The 25,747-nt window shown below is 45.6% G+C and overlaps 1 protein-coding gene across 1 annotated transcript in view; it reads right to left on the bottom strand.

Moving 5' to 3' along the window:
* Positions 1–2,207: 2,207 nt before the first annotated feature.
* Positions 2,208–25,747, bottom strand: part of LOC109875217 (dynamin-3) — a 51,615-nt gene continuing 28,075 nt past the window's right edge. Inside the window, exons 15-21 of the mRNA XM_031810414.1 lie at positions 19,465–19,578; positions 12,281–12,390; positions 11,700–11,814; positions 9,411–9,587; positions 6,061–6,287; positions 5,580–5,762; positions 2,208–4,062 (exon numbers count right to left, since the gene is read on the bottom strand). Coding sequence (XP_031666274.1) covers positions 4,017–4,062; positions 5,580–5,762; positions 6,061–6,287; positions 9,411–9,587; positions 11,700–11,814; positions 12,281–12,390; positions 19,465–19,578 — 972 coding nt within the window. The 3' untranslated portion in view covers positions 2,208–4,016. The remainder of the gene's footprint in view (positions 4,063–5,579; positions 5,763–6,060; positions 6,288–9,410; positions 9,588–11,699; positions 11,815–12,280; positions 12,391–19,464; positions 19,579–25,747) is intronic.

Consider the following 25,747-nt stretch of genomic DNA (forward strand, 5'->3'; position numbering starts at 1 on the left):
AGTGTCTAGACATGAATAACAGAAACAATACTGCCTGGGGAAGGAACCTAAGGAAGGGCCAGATTAAGGGGAGGTATTTAGTGGACAAGATGGTGCCGGAGAACAAGGCTGACGTTTTACGTATTCCTAACTAATTGTGCTTTTTGTTCGTTTCTTTGCTTTGTTTGTAACTTATTTTGTACATAATGTTGCTGCTACCAACTTTTATGACCGAAAACATATTCTGGACATCAAGACTGCGATTACTCAAAACGGACTGGCAGAATCCTTTTTTTCCTTTAACGAGTCCGACGAGCCCGACTTGAATGATATACTGCTTCCGAGGGAACAGGCACAGATCACCGTAATTTGGCAGAGAAAAAGAGGCCAGAGGACGGGCTGCCTTCGGACAATTCGTAGGCGATCAAGTAATCCCCCACTTCCTTCCATTCTAATAGCAAACGTGCAATCTTTTGAAAATAAAATCGATGACCTACGTGGAAGATTAAACTACCAACGGGACATTCAAAACTGTAATAGCTTATGCTTCATGTCTGAACGACAACATTATCAACATACAGTTAGCTGGTTATACGCTGTATCTGCAGGACAGAACAGCGGCGTCTGGTAAGACAAGGGGAGGTGGACTATGTAATTTTGTAAATAACAGCTGATGCACGATATGCAAGGAAGTCTCGAGGTTTTGCTCGCCTGAGGTAGAGTATCTCATGATAAGCTGTACACCACACTATCTACCTAGAGAGTTTCATCTGTATTTTTCAAGGCTGTCTCCATACCACAACAGACTGATTCTGGCACTAAGACCGCACTGAATGAGCTGTATTCCGCAATAAGCAAACAGGAAAACGCTCACCCAGAGTAGCCAGGGACTTTAATGCAGGGAAACTTAAATCCGTCTTACCAAATGTCTATCAGCATGTTAAATGTGCAACCAAAGGGGAAAAAACTCTGGACCACCTTTACTCCACACACAGAGACACATAAAAAGCTCTCCCTCGCCCTCCATTTGGCAAATCTGAACATAATTCTATCCTCCTGATTCCTGCTTACAAGCAAAAATTAAAGCAGGAAGCACCAGTGACTAGATCAATAAAAAAGTGGTCAGACGAAGCAGATGCTAAGCTACAGGACTGTTTTACTGCATACAATAGCTGTAGGATTGACAGAGGCATTGAGGGGAGTTAGAGGGACATAAATTACATGTTCTTACATGATGACTGCTAATACCCCTGGGCCAATGTACATTTGCAGCAGCACTACAACAGCTCAGCGACACAATGGTGGGGATTATCTGAGCAGGGCCTGGGTCATGGATAAGTCATTGTCTCAATGCAGCCTTGAAATGCGCGGACAGAGTCCAGGAGCCAGGATGATTTGATGGACTCCATAATTCCTGTAGAGCATCTTCTGTTTCCAAAAATTGTTAAAGTTATCTATAAAAGTTATGGCAGCCGAGCTACAGTAGTCTTTTAGCCAGGTGTGTAATGTCAGTAGCCTGCAGAATCTTTCACAGCCGTGGCCCATTGATGGTACCGGGCCTGAAATAATTGGCCGCTTTTTGGAATCTTTCATACTTAGAATCAGTTCTTTAAAATCAATTTTCAGCAGTTCCGAGCTAGCCCTCCTAATGTCGTTTGACCCCACATGGACAAGTTGGAGCTTTCAAAAGAAAAATATGTATTCCGAGTAGCTTTATTTTCTCATTGTCTTTTAGAAAATAGCCCAGCTATGACAATAACAAAATTATTCTGTACATATTACAACTTTTTTTTAAAACATAGTCTACTCTGTGTAGAACAGTACTTCGTGTCAAAAGAAAAACAAAAGTGATGCAATGCAACTCAATGCTGATGAGGACGTGTTCATCTGCCTGATAATAAGTGACGGCCTGCAGTTACTTATGGCTAATCAGCGCCATCTCTGGGAAAATAAGTGTACTGTTCCTGTCTGTATAACTATCATTATAGATCATGGTGATGATGGCCTAATAAATCCACCACAATAAAATCAGTTGATTTTAGTTGAGTTTCATATCTGATTCATTTAAACAAACCTTCTGTCTTAGTATTATGTGCAGTGCAGTCTGTGAATGTCCTTTCAACAACTTGTATGTTCAGCTACTGTTTCCAGTGGAGGGGCTAATAGTTTAGCCTGCATGGGTTAATCAGATTAATATATTTTGAAGAGAAACATTTTGGACAAAGGGAAAGTGGGAGGGGAATAGTTTATTGAAGAGAGATACAGACACACAGAAAGAAAAGAACCACTGTTGCAATTCAATTCCCAATTAATCTAAATCCTCCTACATACAATATATTTTCATAACTATAGGAACCACATTGTTGATGTTCTGCTTGATATTGTATGATTTCCTTTCTATAATTAACTTTGGCAATACAGACTTGTAACTCATGCCACTATGGCGGTCTAATTGATCTATTTAGAGAAGTAGAGCGAGAGAACACTAGAGACATTGAGAGAACAAGCGCTAGATTGTAACAAGGTCATTATAGTCAACAGTCACCTCTGTATAATTAATACCTTGGTGTGTATGTATGTACTGCAGAACACAGTCTCAAAAGAGGACCACATACATACACAATAACAAACTGACAGAGAGCACTTTACACAAATCCACCTTAAGCTCTGGGCACAGTGGCTGACTGGACTCGGGACTGGGGAGGGAGAGGGAGAGGAGAAAAGGAGAGGACGGGGAGAGGAGGAGGACAGTGAGAGAAGGATATGTTTTACACAGTTCTGAAGTGGCATGTGATCAGTCATGAACACAGGGGAGGTTTGAGTCCAACCTGAGGCAAAGGCTAAATGGAGAATGTCACTGTTCTCAGTCACACAGAGATATGTATCTTCCCATAATTGTGGCCGGTAATATCAGTGTATTTCTCTGTCTCTCTGTGTGTTGGGAATACTTCCTTCCATCTCGCCAGCCAGCCTCTGTGAGTTTGAGCTTAAAGGTGTGAGGAAGATCTCCACTTGACCAGTGATACAGTAGATACAGGCATACCATTTATTGAGGCTGTTTTGCTTTGAACAATGTCCTCAGCCTTGTTCTATGTGTATTGACTGCTACTACAACACAGGAACAAATCACACAGTAATCCAACATCAAATTAGTCCCAAGGGTCTTGATTTATTAACAGCTTACAACTCAAACATCAAACCAACGTGCAGACAGACAATACATGCACACGTGTTGGCACACTCTCACACACATATATATGCACAAATATATGCACACACTTACATTCACACACACACGCACACACACTCCACTAAGACATATTCTTTCCTCTCTAAGAGAAGAACGAACACCTAGCCAATAACCCACAGAAAGAAGGTGTTGTACAATATGTAATATATGATACTAAAACTAACTTGGCCTAGATAGGCCAATTAGTCCCCCTCCCACACACACACACACACACACACACACACACACACACACACACACACACACACACACACACACACACACACACACACACACACACACACACACACACACACACATGCAATAAAAGCAACCTATGTGCCATGCTGCATTTTGGAATGGGTAGGGCAGTGCCACTGCTGAGCATAGATATGTAAAGAAGCAGCAAGTGGGGTCTAGGTGGAGGTGGGTGGAGGGTGAGGATGGGGTTCTAGGGACAGCAAGTTGGGTTCTAGGTAAGGGAGATGGAGGTTTTCTAGGGGCTGAAACTCAGTCGGAACTGGATCTGCTAAACAGACCTGGACCACAGGTGAGCACAAGCACACATACAGAAAGATACACCACAAGACAAGCACCATACTGTACATAGATACATGGACATCGATCGTCACCTGGCGTGAGGTCAGGGGTCAGGGACAGAGGGCAAAAGGTTCAATGTCTGCACTATGTAAAGGATAGACAGAAGAGGGGCTTGTGGAGGATAGGGGGAATGGGGTTGGTATGGGGACGGATGAGCGCTAGGGGATGAGCGCTAGGCCCTTAAGGGATCACAAGCTCCTTTGACTGCTTAAGATGGGGGGACATTTCTTGTTGGAGAAGGAGGAGGTCGCCGACTGGGGGCGGGGGAGGAAGGGAGGGTGGGAGGGCAGTAGTGTTTAGAGGACGAAGTATGACAGAGAGAGAGAGAGAGAGAGAGAGAGAAGAGAGTAGGAGAGTTGGAGAGAAGCAGAGAGTTAAGTTAGTTGAAAAAGGGTTAAAAACAGGCAATTAGCAATAGCATAAAGGACAGGTGTTAAAAGAGAAATAGTGACTTCAGAGAAAGAAACAGAGAAAAAGTGGCATCCTGAATTTGGAAGTGGTGTTGAGAAATACTTCAGCTGGTGGACTTCCTTGCTTCAGTAACCACAAACTACTGGAATGTGTTTGTATCTTTTAGTTGAACGATACTGAACAAGAATATAAACGCAACATGCAACAATAAAAAATAAAAAAATGTATTTGGTATTTGTATTAAGGATCCCCAGTAGCTGCTGCCAAGGCAGGGGTCCAGCAACATTAAGGCAGTTATACAATTTTAAAAACCTTACAATACTTTCACAACAGACTTCACAACACATTAAGTGTGTGCCCTCAGGCCCCTACTCTACAGTTACAGCTCATATAAGGAAATCAGTCAATTTAAATAAATTGGGTCAACAGAGGTGCAGCCATGGATTGGTCTGGGAGGGCATAGGCCCATCCACTTGGGAGCCAGGCCCAGCCAATCAGAATGAGTTGTTCCCCACAAAAGGGCTTTATTACAGACAGGAATACTCCTCAGTTTCATCAGCTGTCTGGGTGGCTGGTCTCAGAATATCCCGCAGGTGAAGAAACCGGATGTGGAGGTCCTGGGTTGGCGTGATTACACGTTGGACGTACTGCTAAAATCTCTAAAATGGCTTTGGAGGGGGCTTATGATAGAGAAATGAACATTCAATTCTCTGGCAACAACTCTGGTGGACATTCCTGCAGTCAGCATGTCAATTGCACACTCCCTCAACTTGAGACACGTTTGGAACATTTCTGGGATCTTTTATTTCAGCTCATAAAACATGTGGCCAACACTTTACATGTTGCGTTTACATTTTTGTTCAGTATAATAACCCTTAAAATATTCCCCTTTAAATTAGACAGTGGAACTTCTATACATGATGTAGGGAGCTGAGTCAGGTTATATGGTCAGGAAAAACTGATCGTTACCACTAGTAATGGGTACCAAATAGTGTTCAGTGTATCTATCAGTTGAGGCTAGCGAAGGCAGGACGGCTCATAATAATGTCTGGAACGGAGCAAATGGAATGGCATCAAACACATAGAAACCATGTCTTTGATGTATTTGATACCGTCCCACTTATTACGCTCCAGCCATTACCACCAACCCGTCCTCCCCAATTAAGGTGCCACCTACCTCCTGTGGTCTCTATGTATACATATCAGGCCCTTTCATCTAAAGGCCAAAGCAATTTACAATGAGTGCATACATTTTTAGTTTGTGATCCCTGTGTGAATTAAACCCTTGCTCTTAGTACACACGATCATGCTCTGACCAACTGAGCCATAAAGGAGCACATAGGCCCTGGGCTGGCCTCACCTGGGGATGCTGGGAGGGGCCCGGTTGGGGCGGCTGGGGACCTGGGGGCTATCAGCACTGTTGTTGAAGGGCCCCAGGGGTCCTGGGCGGTTAGGAGGGGGTGGAGCCCCTCGCCCCCCTCCGGGACTAGGGCGCTGGCCTGATGACATCCTCCTGGAACCAGTGGGGCTGGTTGGAGGAGACCTGGGGGGATGGAGATATGGCCCTCAGTGACCTCTCGTGTATGACATATTCTTGACATAACAGATAATATAGACTTAACTATTTATGATTTCCTTTTTTTATTTCGCAACACTATCCAAGTAAAAAATAAAAATAATAATAATAACATAGTCTTCTTGGAAATCAGTGCAAACCCGGGTCTCCTGCTGGCCAATCCCAACATCTTCACCATTATTAGAACAAGAGTTGACTCCACTACACTTAGATCAATGTCTAGGGTCTAGGGTAGTCCTTCTCAATGGACTACCAGGATGCCTACCTGTTGCCTCCTCCACTGCGCCAGTCGTTCACGGGTGGCGGCATGGGGGTGGAGATGGTGGTGGTGGAGATGTCTCCTATGATGGCCAGGGCCTCCTTCAGGGACTGGTGGGTCCTGAGGACCTCATCCCTCCTCTGGACCTGCTCCTGGGACTCATCCATCAGGGCACCCTGGTCCCCGGCTGAGTACAGCTGGGCCAGCAGCTCCGCGTTGATGAAGTCCTTCACCTGGTGGCAGGAGAGAGAATTGATGAATAAATCAATCACTCATTCAGATATGTTTATAAAGCCCTTATTACAACAATAATTGTCAGCTAGTGCGTTACGGTAACCCAGCCTGTTTGATTTACCAATGCAGAAAGTCTGGAACCAATAGGACCCTGAACAGTTTCTACTTCCAAGCCATTAGACTGCTAAACTAGACTGCTAAACTAGACTGCTAAATAGCTAATCAAATGGCTACCTGTACTATATGCATTGACTCACTTTACCCCTTTTCTATATGTACATAGCTACCTCAATTACATCATACCCCTACACATCGACTCGTTACAGCTACTCCCTGTATTTAGCCATGTCTATATAGCCATCAGGCTGCATCACATCTGGCTGTGATTGGGAGTCCCGTAGGGCGGTGCACAATTGGCCCAGGGGCATCCGGGTTTGGCCGGGGTAGGCCATCATTGTGAATACGAATTTGTTTTTAACTGACTTGCCTAGAGAAATAAAGGTTAAATAAAATAATAAAAATATTACCTCGTACCGCTACACATCAACTCGGTATTGGTACTCCCTGTATAGAGCCATGTTATTACCTGGTACTCCCTGTATAGAGCCATGTTATTACCTGGTACTCCCTGTATAGAGCCATGTTATTACCTGGTACTCCCTGTATAGAGCCATGTTATTACCTGGTACTCCCTGTATAGAGCCATGTTATTACCTGGTACTCCCTGTATAGAGCCATGTTATTACCTGGTACTCCCTGTATAGAGCCATGTTATTACCTGGTACTCCCTGTATAGAACCATGTTATTACCTGGTACTCCCTGTATAGAGCCATGTTATTACCTGGTACTCCCTGTATAGAGCCATGTTATTACCTGGTACTCCCTGTATAGAGCCATGTTATTACCTGGTATTCCCTGTATAGAGCCATGTTATTACCTGGTACTCCCTGTATAGAACCATGTTATTACCTGGTACTCCCTGTATAGAGCCATGTTATTACCTGGTACTCCCTGTATAGAGCCATGTTATTACCTGGTACTCCCTGTATAGAGCCATGTTATTACCTGGTATTCCCTGTATAGAGCCATGTTATTACCTGGTACTCCCTGTATAGAGCCATGTTATTACCTGGTACTCCCTGTATAGAGCCATGTTATTACCTGGTACTCCCTGTATAGAGCCATGTTATTACCTGGTACTCCCTGTATAGAGCCATGTTATTATCTGGTACTCTCAGTATAGAACCATGTTATTACCTGGTACTCCCTGTATAGAGCCATGTTATTACCTGGTACTCCCTGTATAGAGCCATGTTATTACCTGGTACTCCCTGTATAGAGCCATGTTATTACCTGGTACTCCCTGTATAGAGCCATGTTATTACCTGGTACTCCCTGTATAGAGCCATGTTATTACCTGGTACTCCCTGTATAGAGCCATGTTATTACCTGGTACTCCCTGTATAGAGCCATGTTATTACCTGGTACTCCCTGTATAGAGCCATGTTATTACCTGGTACTCCCTGTATAGAACCATGTTATTACCTGGTACTCCCTGTATAGAGCCATGTTATTACCTGGTACTCCCTGTATAGAGCCATGTTATTACCTGGTACTCCCTGTATAGAGCCATGTTATTACCTGGTACTCCCTGTATAGAGCCATGTTATTACCTGGTACTCCCTGTATAGAGCCATGTTATTACCTGGTACCCCCTGTATAGAGCCATGTTATTACCTGGTACTCCCTGTATAGAGCCATGTTATTACCTGGTATTCCCTGTATAGAGCCATGTTATTACCTGGTACTCCCTGTATAGAGCCATGTTATTACCTGGTACTCCCTGTATAGAGCCATGTTTTTACCTGGTACTCCCTGTATAGAGCCATGTTATTACCTGGTACTCCCTGTATAGAGCCATGTTATTACCTGGTACTCCCTGTATAGAGCCATGTTATTACCTGGTACTCTCAGTATAGAACCATGTTATTACCTGGTACTCCCTGTATAGAGCCATGTTATTACCTGGTACTCCCTGTATAGGGCCATGTTATTACCTGGTACTCCCTGTATAGAGCCATGTTATTACCTGGTACTCCCTGTATAGAGCCATGTTATTACCTGGTACTCCCTGTATAGAGCCATGTTATTACCTGGTACTCCCTGTATAGAGCCATGTTATTACCTGGTACTCCCTGTATAGAGCCATGTTATTACCTGGTACTCCCTGTATAGAGCCATGTTATTACCTGGTACTCCCTGTATAGAGCCATGTTATTACCTGGTACTCCCTGTATAGAGCCATGTTATTACCTGGTACTCCCTGTATAGAGCCATGTTATTACCTGGTACTCCCTGTATAGAGCCATGTTATTACCTGGTACTCTCAGTATAGAGCCATGTTATTACCTGGTACTCCCTGTATAGAGCCATGTTATTACCTGGTACTCCCTGTATAGAGCCATGTTATTACCTGGTACTCCCTGTATAGAGCCATGTTATTACCTGGTACTCCCTGTATAGAGCCATGTTATTACCTGGTACTCCCTGTATAGAGCCATGTTATTACCTGGTACTCCCTGTATAGAGCCATGTTATTACCTGGTACTCCCTGTATAGAGCCATGTTATTACCTGGTACTCCCTGTATAGAGCCATGTTATTACCTGGTACTCCCTGTATAGAGCCATGTTATTACCTGGTACTCTCAGTATAGAACCATGTTATTACCTGGTACTCCCTGTATAGAGCCATGTTATTACCTGGTACTCTCAGTATATAGCCATGTTATTACCTGGTACTCCCTGTATAGAGCCATGTTATTACCTGGTACTCCCTGTATATAGCCATCATATTACCTCGTACTTTCCTGTATATTGCCATGTTATTACCTGGTACTTCCTGTATATATTTAACTTTCCATCGGTCTACAACTGTTGTTTATGTGACAAATAAAATCTGATTTGATTTAGCTTTCCTAGCACAAAGAAACCATTAGAATAATCTAAAAAGTTGCCCACCAGTCAGGCTCAAGCTGACGCTGAAGGTATTTTAAAGATTTCAACTACCATTTGAACCCAGTTCTGATATCACTACGCCAGCGTGAAGCAGAGGTCTCTTACGTTGCTGATCATGAGGTGCATAATGGTCTTGGGCATGAGGTCGCGGATGCACTTGTTGACGATGGCCATGTAGGAGTCGACCAGGTTGCGGATGGTTTCCACTTTTCGCTCCAGCTGAGGGTCCATGGAAAAGTTGTCCTGGGACGAGGACGAGGAGCCGCCGCCCTCACTCTCCACCTGGAGGAAAAGGGCTTTTAGTTTTAACACACCTGTATTTATCAATACAGAGCTAGTGGTTTGCATCTTTAGATGCAGAAAAATTGTGTTTATCAATGACAAATAATAATAACTTTATTTGTAATGCGCTTTTCATTACAAACGGAAATCACAAAGCTCTGTACATCAGAAACAACCATAGCACAGGCTTTTAAAAAGGGTACGAATAGCATATCAACAAAATGTAGCCTACAGCTATTGTGACTAGTTACATCATCTTCACACTTACATCAATCTTCAGGGAGAAAGACAGAGAGGATGGAGAGATTAAAGTGATATGATGAGTCACTTGGGAAGTGATAGGAGAGATATGACTTTTTTTAATTGTAAAAGCATACAGTACCAGTCAAAAGTTTGGACACACCTACTCATTTAAGTGTATTTCTTTATTCATACTATTTTCTACATTGTAGAATAATATTAAAGACATCAAAACACACATGGAATCATGTAGTGACCAAAAAAGTGTTAAACAAATCTAAATGTATTTTATATTTGAGAAACTTCAAAGTAGCCAATCTTTGCCTTGATGACAGCTTTGCACACTCTTGGCATTCTCTCAACCAGCTTCATGAGGTAGTCAGCTGGAATGCATTTCAATTAACAGGTGTGCCTTGTTAAAAGTACATTTGTGGAATTTCTTTCCTTCTTAATGGATATGACCCATCAGTTGTGTTGTGACAAGGTAGTGGTGGAATACAGAAGATAGCCCTATTTGGTAAAATACCAAGTCCATATTATGGCAAGAACAGCTCAAATAAGCAAAGAGAAATGTCAGTCCATCATTACTTTAAGACATGAAGGTCAGTCAACGCGGAACATTTCTAGAAATGTGAAAGTTATTTCAAGTGCAGTCGCAAAAACCATCAAGCGCTATGATGAAACTGGCTCTCATGAGGACCGCCACAGGAAAGGAAAACCCAATTACCTCTGGTGCAGAGAAGTTCATTAGTTACCAGCCTCAGAAACTGAAGCCCAAATAAATGCTTCAGAGTACAAGTAACAGACACATCTCAACATCAACTGTTCAGAGGAGACTGCGTGAATCAATCCTTCATGGTTGAATTGCTGCAAAGAAACCACTACTAAAGGACACAAATAATAAGAGGAGACTTGCTTGGGCCAAGAAACACGAGCAATGGACATTAGACCGGTGGAAATCTGGTGTGATGGAGTGGGGGTGCTTTGCTGGGGACACTGTCAGTGATTTATTTAGAATTCAAGGCACACTTAACCAGCATGGCTACCACAGCATTCTGCATCGATACACCATCCCATCTGGTTCGCGCTTAGTGGAACTATTATATGGTTTTCAACAAAACAATGACCCAACACACCCCCAGGCTGTGTAAGGACTATTTTATTTGACCAAGAAGGAGAGTGATGGAGTACTGCATAAGATGACCTGGCCTCCACAATCACCTGACCATTGAGATGGTTTGGGATGAGTTGGAGCCAACAAGTACTCAGCATATATGGGAACTCTTTCAAGACTGTTGGAAAAGCATTCCAGGTGAAGCTGGTTTTGAGAATGCCAAGAGTCTGCAAAGCTGTCATCAAGGCAAAGGGTGGCTACTTTGAAGAATCTCAAATATAAAATATATTTTCATTTGTTTAACACTTTTTTGGTTATTACATGATTCCATTCTTCACTATTCTTCTACAATGTGGAAAATAGTAAATATAAAGAAAAACCCTAGAATGAGTAGGTGTGTCCAAATGTTTGACTGGTACTGTATGCTGGATTGTACATTCAAAATGCATATTTAGCAATGTACATTACCATGCAAGCACACAGGTTTAAGAAAAATTTATAAATAATAAGAATAGATATGACAGAACTGCAACATGGGAAGGGAGTGAGGGGTAGTCATGGGTAATACGTAAGATGTGGTAGACAGGAGTTACAGTGAGTCAGTGACTAATATGGGGTGATAGGAAGTGGTCACAGTGGTGGGCACCAGGGTCGAGGTCAATTCCATTTAGATTCAGCCAATTCGGCTGGCTTTGTGAATAGACTGAATGGAAATGGAATTGTCCCCAACGCTGGTGGCCCGTGCAGCAGTCACTCACATTGGAAGATCTTTCGGGGTAGACCCCAGCGCGTAGGAGAGAAGCCCTCCAACTGTCCACCTCATCCTGAGTGTCACAGGCCAGCTCCAGGAAACGGTTGTCCTTGTACACGTTCCTGTCGGACCACAACACAGGGGAGGGGAGGAGGAAGTTAGATACACTGCTTCCAGGTCCCCTTAGGGGTCAAGGCAGGGGGTGGCAGGCCCATCTAGTTAAATAAAGCCTAGGAAGAGAAGAAGCCCACCAGCCACATTGGTTTCTGTCTTCCTGTACAGTTTGTGTTATTAGAAGTAGTGGTACCAAAGTAGGAATATTTCAAGTAAAAGTACACTTAGAAAAAAAGGTGCTATCTACAGTAGAACCTAAAAGGGTTCTTCGGCTGTCCGCATAGGTGAACTCTTTGAATAACCATTTTTGGTTCCAGGTAGAACCCTTATGGGTTTCACAGAGAGTTCTACCTGGAAAACAGACAGAGTTCTACATGGAACCAAAAAGGTTCCCCTAAGGGCACAGCCGAAGAACCCTTGTGTACCGCTACAATATTAAAAGTTAACTCTATTAGGATGTGTCTGGTTCCAGACCTCTGCTCGGTGTTGAAGATGGCGAAGGCGTGCTTGCTGGACATAAAGCCTTTCTCCACGTCTCGCACCTTCAGGTTGTCAAGAGGGAGCATGTATTTCTTCTCCTTCTCCTGAGAAACAGAAACAGAAAGGAAGAGGCCATCAGGTTTGACAATAGAAACAAGCAAATGCAAAGAACCATAGCATGGATATGCATACTTCTTTTCTGATTACTGTCTGATCTTTGTGTGTCAAATGATGTATATTTTTTGGTTCGATTTTTAATAAAGAGGTTGGCTTAATTGGGCGACGATCCAGGGAAAAGAGAGAGAAGGGGAATGTGGAGACAAGGACAGGGAGAATTTAGGTGGAGCTCAGGGGAGAGGAGAGAGGGTGGGGGAGCACAGAGGGGGAGATAGAGGGGAGGTGGAAAAAGGGAAGAATAATGAGAGTGAGAGGTAGAGCGGGGCAGGAGAGGGAGGGTAAGGGAGAGAGAAAGAGAAAGCCTACATGTGGAAGTCATTAGTGTGTTGGTCAAGACACAGTCGTTCTCCATGGTACATCTGTAAGGGAGGGGGACCTGGGGCTGGAGGAAACCTTCTGGCTATGGGATGAGGGAGGGGGGGCCTGGGGCTGGGGCTGGAGGAAACTTTCTGGCTATGGGAGAGGGAGCTTGGACTGGAGGAAACCTTCTGGCTACGGGAGAGGGAGCTGAGGCTGGAGGAAACTTTCTGGCTACGGGAGAGGGAGCTAGGGCTGGAGGACACTTTCTGGCTACGGGAGGTGGCGCTGGGACTGGAGGAAACTTTCTGGCTACGGGAGGTAGAGCTGGGACTGGAGGAAACTTTCTGGCTACGGGAGGTGGAGCTGGGACTGGAGGAAACTTTCTGGCTACGGGAGAGGGAGCTAGGGCAGGAGGAAACTTTCTGGCTACAGGAGGTGGAGCTGGGGCTGGAGGAAACCTGGCTACGGGAGAGGGAGCTGGGGCTGGAGGAAACCTTCTGGCTACGGGAGAGGGAGCTGGGCTGGAGGAAACCTTCTTGCTACGGGAGGGGGAGCTGGGCTGGAAGAAACCTTTTTGCTACGGGAGGGGGAGATGGGGCTTGAGGAAACCTTTTTGCTACGGGAGGGGGAGCTGGTCCTGGAGGAAACCTTTTGGCTACGGGAGAGGGAGCTGGTGCTGGAGGAAACCTTTTGGCTACGGGAGAGGGAGCTGGTGCTGGAGGAAACCTTTTGGCTACGGGAGGGGGAGCTGGTGCTGGAGGAAACCTTTTGGCTACGGGAGAGGGAGCTGGTGCTGGAGGAAACCTTTTGGCTACGGGAGGGGGAGCTGGGGCTTGAGGAAACCTTTTGGCTACGGGAGAGGGAGCTGGTGCTGGAGGAAATCTTCTGGCTACGGGAGGGGGAGCTGGGCTGGAGGAGACCTTCTGGCTACGGGAGGGGGAGATGGGGCTTGAGGAAACCTTTTTGCTACGGGAGGGGGAGCTGGCGCTGGAGGAAACCTTTTGGCTACGGGAGAGGGAGCTGGTGCTGGAGGAAACCTTTTGGCTACGGGAGAGGGAGCTGGTGCTGGAGGAAACCTTCTGGCTACGGGAGAGGGAGCTGGGCTGGAGGAAACCTTCTGGCTACGGGAGGTGGAGCTGGGGCTGGAGGAAACCTTCTGGCTACGGGAGGGGGAGCTGGGCTGGAAGAAACCTTTTTGCTACGGGAGGTGGAGCTGGGCTGGAGGAAACCTTCTTGCTACGGGAGGGGGAGCTGGGCTGGAGGAAACTTTCTGGCTACGGGAGGTGGAGCTGGGACTGGAGGAAACTTTCTGGCTACGGGAGGTGGAGCTGGGCTGGAGGAAACCTTCTTGCTACGGGAGGTGGAGCTGGGACTGGAGGAAACTTTCTGGCTACGGGAGGTGGAGCTGGGACTGGAGGAAACTTTCTGGCTACGGGAGGTGGAGCTAGGGCTGGAGGAAACTTTCTGGCTACGGGAGGTGGAGCTAGGACTGGAGGAAACTTTCTGGCTACGGGAGAGGGAGCTAGGGCTGGAGGAAACTTTCTGGCTACGGGAGGTGGAGCTGGGACTGGAGGAAACTTTCTGGCTACGGGAGAGGGAGCTGGGACTGGAGGAAACTTTCTGGCTACGGGAGAGGGAGCTAGGGCTGGAGGAAACTTTCTGGCTACGGGAGGTGGAGCTGGGGCTGGAGGAAACCTGGCTACGGGAGAGGGAGCTGGGGCTGGAGGAAACCTTCTGGCTACGGGAGAGGGAGCTGGGCTGGAGGAAACCTTCTTGCTACGGGAGGGGGAGCTGGGCTGGAAGAAACCTTTTTGCTACGGGAGGGGGAGATGGGGCTTGAGGAAACCTTTTTGCTACGGGAGGGGGAGCTGGTGCTGGAGGAAACCTTTTGGCTACGGGAGGGGGAGCTGGTGCTGGAGGAAACCTTTTGGCTACGGGAGAGGGAGCTGGTGCTGGAGGAAACCTTTTGGCTACGGGAGGGGAAGCTGGTGCTGGAGGAAACCTTTGGCTACGGGAGAGGGAGCTGGTGCTGGAGGAAACCTTTTGGCTACGGGAGGGGGAGCTGGGGCTTGAGGAAACCTTTTGGCTACAGGAAAGGGAGCTGGTGCTGGAGGAAACCTTCTGGCTACGGGAGGGGGAGCTGGGCTGGAGGAGACCTTCTGGCTACGGGGGGGGGGAGATGGTGCTTGCGGAAACCTTTTTGCTACGGGAGGGGGAGCTGGTGCTGGAGGAAACCTTTTGGCTACGGGAGAGGGAGCTGGTGCTGGAGGAAACCTTTTGGCTATGGGAGAGGGAGCTGGTGCTGGAGGAAACCTTCTGGCTACGGGAGAGGGAGCTGAGCTGGAGGAAACCTTCTGGCTACGGGAGAGGGAGCTGGGGCTGGAGGAAACCTTCTGGCTACGGGAGGGGGAGCTGGGCTGGAAGAAACCTTTTTGCTACGGGAGGTGGAGCTGGGCTGGAGGAAACCTTCTTGCTACGGGAGGGGGAGCTGGGCTTGAGGAAACCTTTTTGCTACGGGAGGTGGAGCTGGGCTGGAGGACACCTTCTTGCTACGGGAGGGGGAGCTGGGCTGGAGGAAACCTTCTGGCTATGGAAACACAGATGTGGAGAAACACAGGGGACTCAGGGGACTCAGGGGACTCATCAGAAGAAACAGAGGGCTGCTTGTCTGGATAACACTGAGCATGACAAAGTTTTAAAGGTGGGTGCAACAAGTCAAGATGGAGAGTAAAAAGTAATGTAAAATTCTCCATAACTCAATCCGTCCATCTCTCCATCACTCAATCCATCCATCTCTCCATCCTCACCATCTCAATTCTTCACTCTCACATTCTCTCTCTTTCTCTCTCTCTCTCTATTAACCCTCCCCCTCTTATTTCTTCAATATTTTTTCTTTCCATTCCAGGGGGGCCCACTTCCTGCCTGATTTGTCGGGTAAGGAGGTTGAGAGAGGGATAGAGAGAGAGGGAGAGGTAGAGAGAGAGAGTGAGAAAAGGAGAGAGGGGGGGAGAGATTAAATGACAGGCTGGTGTTGACTCAACATCTGCTACCGCTTAACAGTACAGAGAGACAGAGAGAAGGAGGGGCGGAGGGAAGGAGGGAGGGAGGGAGGGAGGGAGGGAGGGAGGGAGGGAGGGAGGGAGGGAGGGAGGGAGGGAGGGAGGGAGGGAGGGAGGGAGGGAGGGAGGGAGGGAGGGAGGGAGGGAGGGAAGGAAGGAGAGAAGGAGAGAAGGAGAGAAGGAGGCAAGGGGGGCAGGAAGGAAGGAGAGAAGGAGAGGAGGGAAGGAGGGAAGGAGGGAGGGAGGGAGGGAGGGGAAGAACTTCCAGAGTGAAGTTAAGAAAGAGAGGGAGACCTGAAGAAGAAACAAAATGAAGGATTTAGAAAACTGGAACAACAGAGGTGCCTAGATCTGACCCCTGCAGAGCCATGGTAGGGTATTACTAGACAAAGCAATGGGAGTAGAAAATGAGAAATGAAAAATACACTTTGCAGACCTCTCTAGTTTGTATTCCCCAAGGGGTCACTCCAACCCATATATGGCCACACGGGTCCCTCCCTCTTCCTCCATCTCTCTCACTCTCTTTCCCTCCCTTTCTCTTTCCCTCTCTCTTTTTTGTAATATCCCCTCCCAGAGTGCTTAGCCAGTCTGTCCCGGTCGGTCATCTGAGTGAATGTGCCACGTCAAGCCTGGATACTCTGCCTGGCCGGCATGACCCAAACGGACCGCGATGGGAGCGACACACAGAAACACAATAAACAAAAAACCTAACGAGAGAGGGGGAGAAGAGGTGACGCAGACTGGTGAAAAGAAAACAGTGATTTTGGGGATCGGGTGGGGGTTCCCTACTTCTTGATGCCAAAATGGAGGAGGATGAGGGAGGAAGGCAAAGAGCAGCAACCGTTCAGCCCTACTGCCTCTGGAATGGCCTGACACTCTGAGTCTGTCTATCCGGCTCCGTCCTCCCAGTGTTCAGACTACCTGTTCATTGTCATACTGGTGTACAGTAGTCTGCACATTGGTTAGACTGGGCAGGGAAGCACTTCTCTTCTCTTTGGGGAAACATTGGCTTTCAAGGAGTGGGTTTGATTAGCCACACTCCACCATGGAGTATCTTCCAGAGCTGCCTGCTCGTCTCTGCTTCCTCCTTTACTGTGTGTATTAACTATCGGTTCTCACTAGGGCATCCTATTTGTACTTTGTGGCTGTTGTAACTGTATTTTTTTAAACACTTATTTTATTTATGCAACACATGTATAACATCCGTTTCCTGAAGAAAATGCCTATGCTATAACAAAGTTGTTTTTTTCATAGTCAGGTCTAGACCAATGTGTTGTAATGTCTTTGAAACAGTCTTTCTGCTAAATGTACAGAACAACAGTAATAGAAATGTATAGGCTCCCTTGCACAAAGAATTCAGCCCTGATTGGCTCTGGTGCAGTAAAGGGAGGAGCAGCAGCGGCTCCATAGAATCAGACACAGAACAGTGGTCAACCCATCCATCAACTCCTGCTTCAAATACAAACACATACTTCTAGTACTTCATTGGGGTAGGGCGGTTACAGTAACTATGTTGCCTAAATATACAGTCAAACTCATAGTGATTAAATATAATAGTAAATCATTTCATTCTGTGATCAAACTATTGTGTGAAAGATGATCTTCATATTGCCCAGGGTGTGCAAGCGGAAATCAGCGAGAAATATTACTTCACTGATGATATAATAAACCAGCGAGGGGAGTGGCCTGGTGGTTTGGTAGTTTGGTGGGGTTAGTAGATGGCGGTGTTGAGAGAATGTATAGGAATCAGTGGTATTGTTGGGGTAAAGTACCGTATTGGGGTTGTATACTGTATAGAGATTGGAATTAGTGGTGGGTGTAGTATGCTTGCTAGGATTAGCAATGGTGTTGGGAGTGCTTTTACTGCACTGTTAGGGTGGTATTTCAGAGGCTGTGGGTTGGTATTGTTGATAGATGGTTTGCATAATGAAGGGGTATTTTACTGCACTGTTAGGGTGGTATTTCAGAGGCTGTGGGTTGGTATTGTTGATAGATTGTTTGCATAATGAAGGGGTATTTTACTGCACTGTTAGGGTGGTATTTCAGAGGCTGTGGGTTGGTATTGCTGATAGATGGTTTGCATAATGAAGGGGTATTTTACTGTACTGTTAGGGTGGTATTTCAGAGGCTGTGGGTTGGTATTGTTGATAGATGGTTTGCATAATGAAGGGGTATTTTACTGCACTGTTAGGGTGGTATTTCAGAGGCTGTGGGTTGGTATTGCTGATAGATGGTTTGCATAATGAAGGGGTATTTTACTGTACTGTTAGGGTGGTATTTCAGAGGCTGTGGGTTGGCATTGCTGATAGATGGTTTGGATATTGAAGAGGTGTTGGGTTCAGAAACAGAGAGGGAGGAATATTGTCATTTAATAGGGGATTTCTCCCCACTGAATCATTGGAGGCTGATGTTTGGATTAAAAACTTGCCAAGAATGTGTGCTGTTCCAGAGAAACTGCCAACTGCACCAAGAAAGAGACGGGGGGGTGCAGAGCTAGAGTGTGTGTGTGTGTCTAATCAAGTGTGTGTGTGTGTGTGTGTAGGTGTGTGTGTGTGTGTGTGTGTGTGTGTGTGTGTGTGTGTGTGTGTGTGTGTGTGTGTGTGTGTGTGTGTGTGTGTGTGTGTGTGTGTGTGTGTGTGTGTGTGTGTGTGTGTGTGTGTGTGTAGAATAAATATACAGTAAAACGCACAAGGAAAGTAAAGAAATGCTTGGTTGAATGTCAGAACTGCTTGAGAGTCAATGCAACTTGAGAATGTCTACGATCCACCCAGTTAATGTCTATACCTATTAATAATCAAATAATGCCTTATAAAACCAACACATTACCGTTTTTGTGTAAATGTGTGTGTTTGTATAATGTGTGTGAGTATGTGTGGCCAGTGGTTTGATTTGGGATTGTTCCAATTGTGCAAAAGAAAACCAAATGCCTTAACTCCCAACGGAGTGAGAGAGGAGAGGTGGAGAGAGAGAAAGAGAGACAGAAAGAAAAGATGGGGAAACTCAAAGACAGACAAAGTGGGCGAGACAGCTGATAGGGTCACAAACAGTCCACATAGTTTAATCCTCTCTATGTTCAGAATGTGGTCAATACACAGCCATATTCCCTGGACAGGACTCAAAAGTATTTTATATCCTCTTCCCGCTCTCTCTTTCTGACCTATGGATGTCATCTGCTGACCAGTGCATGGATTGGCTGACTCCGGGAGTTGCCGTGTGTCTGCCTGTCTACACTTGCTGTGCAGAACTTCCTGGAACCTGTACAGCAGGCACAGACAGGCAGACAGACACCAGCCCACCAAGCTATGATGAACGCAACATTCAGTCAATCAAGGAGCACCCTGCATCTCAAGGGGAGGGGAAACCCCACTGAAGAGCCAATGGGGAACCACCGTTGAGTTGTGATTCAGTGAGTAGTCAGAAGGTATGATTTATAAAATGTCCTCTACAGATATATCAAACAAAAGAGACTCTTATGACATTGGGATGCTCTACCATTTGTTTACCCTGTCCTCCCTTCTGCCAGACATTAACCAGAAATGATGTTCCAATCCACCAACACCAGAAATCTAGCCATAAACTGCATCAAACTTACTGTGATTGACTACCGTACTAACCCACCCTGAAGAGGGTTGACTAACTCACCTCATCATCCTTAAACCAGGACAGGCTCTCAGCAGTCAGGACAAACCAGTACTCCTTGGCCCCACCTTTAATGATGCTGATGTTGTTGATGGTTAGCCAGCCCTTACGGATGACCTGTAGAGAGGGTAGGGGGCAGAGGTCAGAGGTTAGAGAACAGGGATTAAGAGATGGGGCCATAGTGGTGGTGGGTGTTGTGATTGTCATGAAGAAAATTCTGACACTGAACAGTTGTCAGGTCAACAAAGAAGCTAAACCTACTGTACCCATCCTCCACTGATTACACATTCTGTCAAACCTGGCTTGCTAGGCTACTATACGTAACCAAACCTGGCTTGCTAGGCTACTATACATAACCAATCCTGGCTTGCTAGGCTACTATATGTAACTAAACCTGGCTTGCTAGGCTACTATACATAACCAATCCTGGCTTGCTAGGCTACTATATGTAACTAAACCTGGCTTGCTAGGCTACTATACGTAACCAAACCTGGCTTGCTAGGCTACTATACATAACCAATCCTGGCTTGCTAGGCTACTATATGTAACTAAACCTGGCTTGCTAGGCTACTATACATAACCAAACCTGGCTTGCTAGGATACTATATGTAACCAAACCTGGCTTGCTAGGCTACTATATGTAACCAAACATGGCTTGCTAGGCTACTATACGAAACCAAACCTGGCTTGCTAGGCTACGATACATAACCAAACCTGGCTTGCTAGGCTACTGTACATAACCAAACCTGGCTTGCTAGGCTACTATATGTAACCAAACCTGGCTTGCTAGGCTACTATACATAACCAAACCTGGCTTGCTAGGCTACTATATGTAACCAATCCTGGCTTGCTAGGCTACTATATGTAACTAAACCTGGCTTGCTAGGCTACTATACATAACCAAACCTGGCTTGCTAGGATACTATATGTAACCAAACCTGGCTTGCTAGGCTACTATATGTAACCAAACATGGCTTGCTAGGCTACTATACGAAACCAAACCTGGCTTGCTAGGCTACGATACATAACCAAACCTGGCTTGCTAGGCTACTGTACATAACCAAACCTGGCTTGCTAGGCTACTATATGTAACCAAACCTGGCTTGCTAGGCTACTATACATAACCAAACCTGGCTTGCTAGGCTACTATATGTAACCAAACCTGGCTTGCTAGGCTACTATACATAACCAAACCTGGCTTGCTAGGCTACTATATGTAACCAAACCTGGCTTGCTAGGCTACTATACATTACCAAACCTGGCTTGCTAGGCTACTATATGTAACCAAACCTGGCTTGCTAGGCTACTATATGTAACCAAACCTGGCTTGCTAGACTACTATACGTAACCAAACCTGGCTTGCTAGGCTACTATACATAACCAAACCTGGCTTGCTAGGCTCCTATACATAACCAAACCTGGCTTGCTAGGCTACTATATGTAACCAAACCTGGCTTGCTAGGCTACTATATGTAACCAAACCTGGCTTGCTAGGCTACTATATGTAACCAAACCTGGCTTGCTAGGCTACTATACATAACCAAACCTGGCTTGCTAGGCTACTATACATAACCAAACCTGGCTTGCTAGGCTACTATATGTAACCAAACCTGGCTTGCTAGGCTACTATACATAACCAAACCTGGCTTACTAGGCTACTATATGTAACCAAACCTGGCTTGCTAGGCTACTATATGTAATCAAACCTGGCTTGCTAGGATACTATATGTAATCAAACCTGGCTTGCTAGGCTACTATATGTAACCAAACCTGGCTTGCTAGGCTACTATACATAACCAAATCTGGCTTGCTAGGCTACTATATGTAACCAAACCTGGCTTGCTAGGCTACTATATGTAACCAAACCTGGCTTGCTAGGCTACTATATGTAACCAAATCTGGCTTGCTAGGCTACTGTATGTAACCAAACCTGGCTTGCTAGGCTACTATATGTAACCAAACCTGGCTTGCTAGGCTACTATATGTAACCAAACATGGCTTGCTAGGCTACTATATGTAACCAAATCTGGCTTGCTAGGCTACTATACATAACCAATCCTGGCTTGCTAGGCTACTATATGTAACTAAACCTGGCTTGCTAGGCTACTATACATAACCAAACCTGGCTTGCTAGGATACTATATGTAACCAAACCTGGCTTGCTAGGCTACTATATGTAACCAAACATGGCTTGCTAGGCTACTATACGAAACCAAACCTGGCTTGCTAGGCTACGATACATAACCAAACCTGGCTTGCTAGGCTACTGTACATAACCAAACCTGGCTTGCTAGGCTACTATATGTAACCAAACCTGGCTTGCTAGGCTACTATACATAACCAAACCTGGCTTGCTAGGCTACTATATGTAACCAAACCTGGCTTGCTAGGCTACTATACATAACCAAACCTGGCTTGCTAGGCTACTATATGTAACCAAACCTGGCTTGCTAGGCTACTATACATTACCAAACCTGGCTTGCTAGGCTACTATATGTAACCAAACCTGGCATGCTAGGCTACTATATGTAACCAAACCTGGCTTGCTAGACTACTATACGTAACCAAACCTGGCTTGCTAGGCTACTATACATAACCAAACCTGGCTTGCTAGGCTCCTATACATAACCAAACCTGGCTTGCTAGGCTACTATATGTAACCAAACCTGGCTTGCTAGGCTACTATATGTAACCAAACCTGGCTTGCTAGGCTACTATATGTAACCAAACCTGGCTTGCTAGGCTACTATACATAACCAAACCTGGCTTGCTAGGCTACTATACATAACCAAACCTGGCTTGCTAGGCTACTATATGTAACCAAACCTGGCTTGCTAGGCTACTATACATAACCAAACCTGGCTTACTAGGCTACTATATGTAACCAAACCTGGCTTGCTAGGCTACTATATGTAATCAAACCTGGCTTGCTAGGATACTATATGTAATCAAACCTGGCTTGCTAGGCTACTATATGTAACCAAACCTGGCTTGCTAGGCTACTATACATAACCAAATCTGGCTTGCTAGGCTACTATATGTAACCAAACCTGGCTTGCTAGGCTACTATATGTAACCAAACCTGGCTTGCTAGGCTACTATATGTAACCAAATCTGGCTTGCTAGGCTACTGTATGTAACCAAACCTGGCTTGCTAGGCTACTATATGTAACCAAACCTGGCTTGCTAGGCTACTATATGTAACCAAACATGGCTTGCTAGGCTACTATATGTAACCAAATCTGGCTTGCTAGGCTACTATACATAACCAAACCTGGCTTGCTAGGCTACCGTACATAACCAAACCTGGCTTGCTAGGCTACCATATGTAACCAAACCTGGCTTGCTAGGCAACTATACATAACCAAACCTGGCTTGCTAGGCTACTATATGTAACCAAACCTGGCTTGCTAGGCTACTATACATAACCAAACCTGGCTTGCTAGGCTACTATATGTAACCAAACCTGGCTTGCTAGGCTACTATACATTACCAAACCTGGCTTGCTAGGCTACTATACGTAACCAAACCTGGCTTGCTAGGCTACTATATGTAACCAAACCTGGCTTGCTAGGCTACTATACGTAACCAAATCTGGCTTGCTAGGCTACTATATGTAATCAAACCTGGCTTGCTAGGATACTATATGTAATCAAACCTGGCTTGCTAGGCTACTATATGTAACCAAACCTGGCTTGCTAGGCTACTATACGTAACCAAATCTGGCTTGCTAGGCTACTATATGTAACCAAACCTGGCTTGCTAGGCTACTATATGTAACCAAACCTGGCTTGCCAGGCTACCATATGTAACCAAACCTGGCTTGCTAGGCTACTATACATAACCAAACCTGGCTTGCTAGGCTACTATATGTAACCAAACCTGGCTTGCTAGGCTACTATACATAACCAAACCTGGCTTGCTAGGCTACTATATGTAACCAAACCTGGCTTGCTAGGCTACTATACATTACCAAACCTGGCTTGCTAGGCTACTATATGTAACCAAACCTGGCTTGCTAGGCTACTATATGTAACCAAACCTGGCTTGCTAGGCTACTATACGTAACCAAATCTGGCTTGCTAGGCTACTATATGTAACCAAACCTGGCTTGCTAGGCTACTATATGTAACCAAATCTGGCTTGCTAGGCTACTGTATGTAACCAAACCTGGCTTGCTAGGCTACTATATGTAACCAAACCTGGCTTGCTAGGCTACTATATGTAACCAAACCTGGCTTGCTAGGCTACTATATGTAACCAAATCTGGCTTGCTAGGCTACTATACATAACCAAACCTGGCTTGCTAGGCTACTGTACATAACCAAACCTGGCTTGCTAGGCTACCATATGTAACCAAACCTGGCTTGCTAGGCTACTATACATAACCAAACCTGGCTTGCTAGGCTACTATATGTAACCAAACCTGGCTTGCTAGGCTACTATACATTACCAAACCTGGGTTGCTAGGCTACTATACATTACCAAACCTGGCTTGCTAGGCTACTATATGTAACCAAACCTGGCTTGCTAGGCTACTATACATAACCAAACCTGGCTTGCTAGGCTACTATATGTAACCAAACCTGGCTTGCTAGGCTACTATACATAACCAAACCTGGCTTGCTAGGCTACTATATGTAACCAAACCTGGCTTGCTAGGCTACTATATGTAATCAAACCTGGCTTGCTAGGATACTATATGTAATCAAACCTGGCTTGCTAGGCTACTATATGTAACCAAACCTGGCTTGCTAGGCTACTATATGTAACCAAACCTGGCTTGCTAGGCTACTATATGTAACCAAATCTGGCTTGCTAGGCTACTATATGTAACCAAATCTGGCTTGCTAGGCTACTGTACATAACCAAACCTGGCTTGCTAGGCTACTATATGTAACCAAACCTGGCTTGCTAGGCTACTATACATTACCAAACCTGGGTTGCTAGGCTACTATACATTACCAAACCTGGCTTGCTAGGCTACTATATGTAACCAAACCTGGCTTGCTAGGCTACTATATGTAACCAAACCTGGCTTGCTAGGCTACTATACGTAACCAAATCTGGCTTGCTAGGCTACTATATGTAACCAAACCTGGCTTGCTAGGCTACTATATGTAACCAAACCTGGCTTGCTAGGCTACTGTATGTAACCAAACCTGGCTTGCTAGGCTACTATATGTAACCAAACCTGGCTTGCTAGGCTACTATATGTAACCAAACCTGGCTTGCTAGGCTACTATATGTAACCAAATCTGGCTTGCTAGGCTACTATACATAACCAAACCTGGCTTGCTAGGCTACTGTACATAACCAAACCTGGCTTGCTAGGCTACCATATGTAACCAAACCTGGCTTGCTAGGCTACTATACATAACCAAACCTGGCTTGCTAGGCTACTATATGTAACCAAACCTGGCTTGCTAGGCTACTATACATTACCAAACCTGGGTTGCTAGACTACTATACATTACCAAACCTGGCTTGCTAGGCTACTATATGTAACCAAACCTGGCTTGCTAGGCTACTATATGTAACCAAACCTGGCTTGCTAGGCTACTATACGTAACCAAACCTGGCTTGCTAGGCTACTATACATAACCAAACCTGGCTTGCTAGGCTACTATACATAACCAAACCTGGCTTGCTAGGCTACTATATGTAACCAAACCTGGCTTGCTAGGCTACTATATGTAATCAAACCTGGCTTGCTAGGCTACTATATGTAACCAAACCTGGCTTGCTAGGCTACTATATGTAACCAAACCTGGCTTGCTAGGCTACTATATGTAACCAAATCTGGCTTGCTAGGCTACTATATGTAACCAAATCTGGCTTGCTAGGCTACTGTACATAACCAAACCTGGCTTGCTAGGCTACTATATGTAACCAAACCTGGCTTGCTAGGCTACTATACATTACCAAACCTGGGTTGCTAGGCTACTATACATTACCAAACCTGGCTTGCTAGGCTACTATATGTAACCAAACCTGGCTTGCTTGGCTACTATATGTAACCAAACCTGGCTTGCTAGGCTACTATACGTAACCAAACCTGGCTTGCTAGGCTACTATACATAACCAAACCTGGCTTGCTAGGCTACTATACATAACCAAACCTGGCTTGCTAGGCTACTATATGTAACCAAACCTGGCTTGCTAGGCTACTATACATAACCAAACCTGGCTTGCTAGGCTACTATATGTAACCAAACCTGGCTTGCTAGGCTACTATATGTAATCAAACCTGGCTTGCTAGGATACTATATGTAATCAAACCTGG

Source organism: Oncorhynchus kisutch, linkage group LG30 (assembly GCF_002021735.2).
Source record: "Oncorhynchus kisutch isolate 150728-3 linkage group LG30, Okis_V2, whole genome shotgun sequence".
NCBI lineage: Eukaryota > Metazoa > Chordata > Actinopteri > Salmoniformes > Salmonidae > Oncorhynchus > Oncorhynchus kisutch.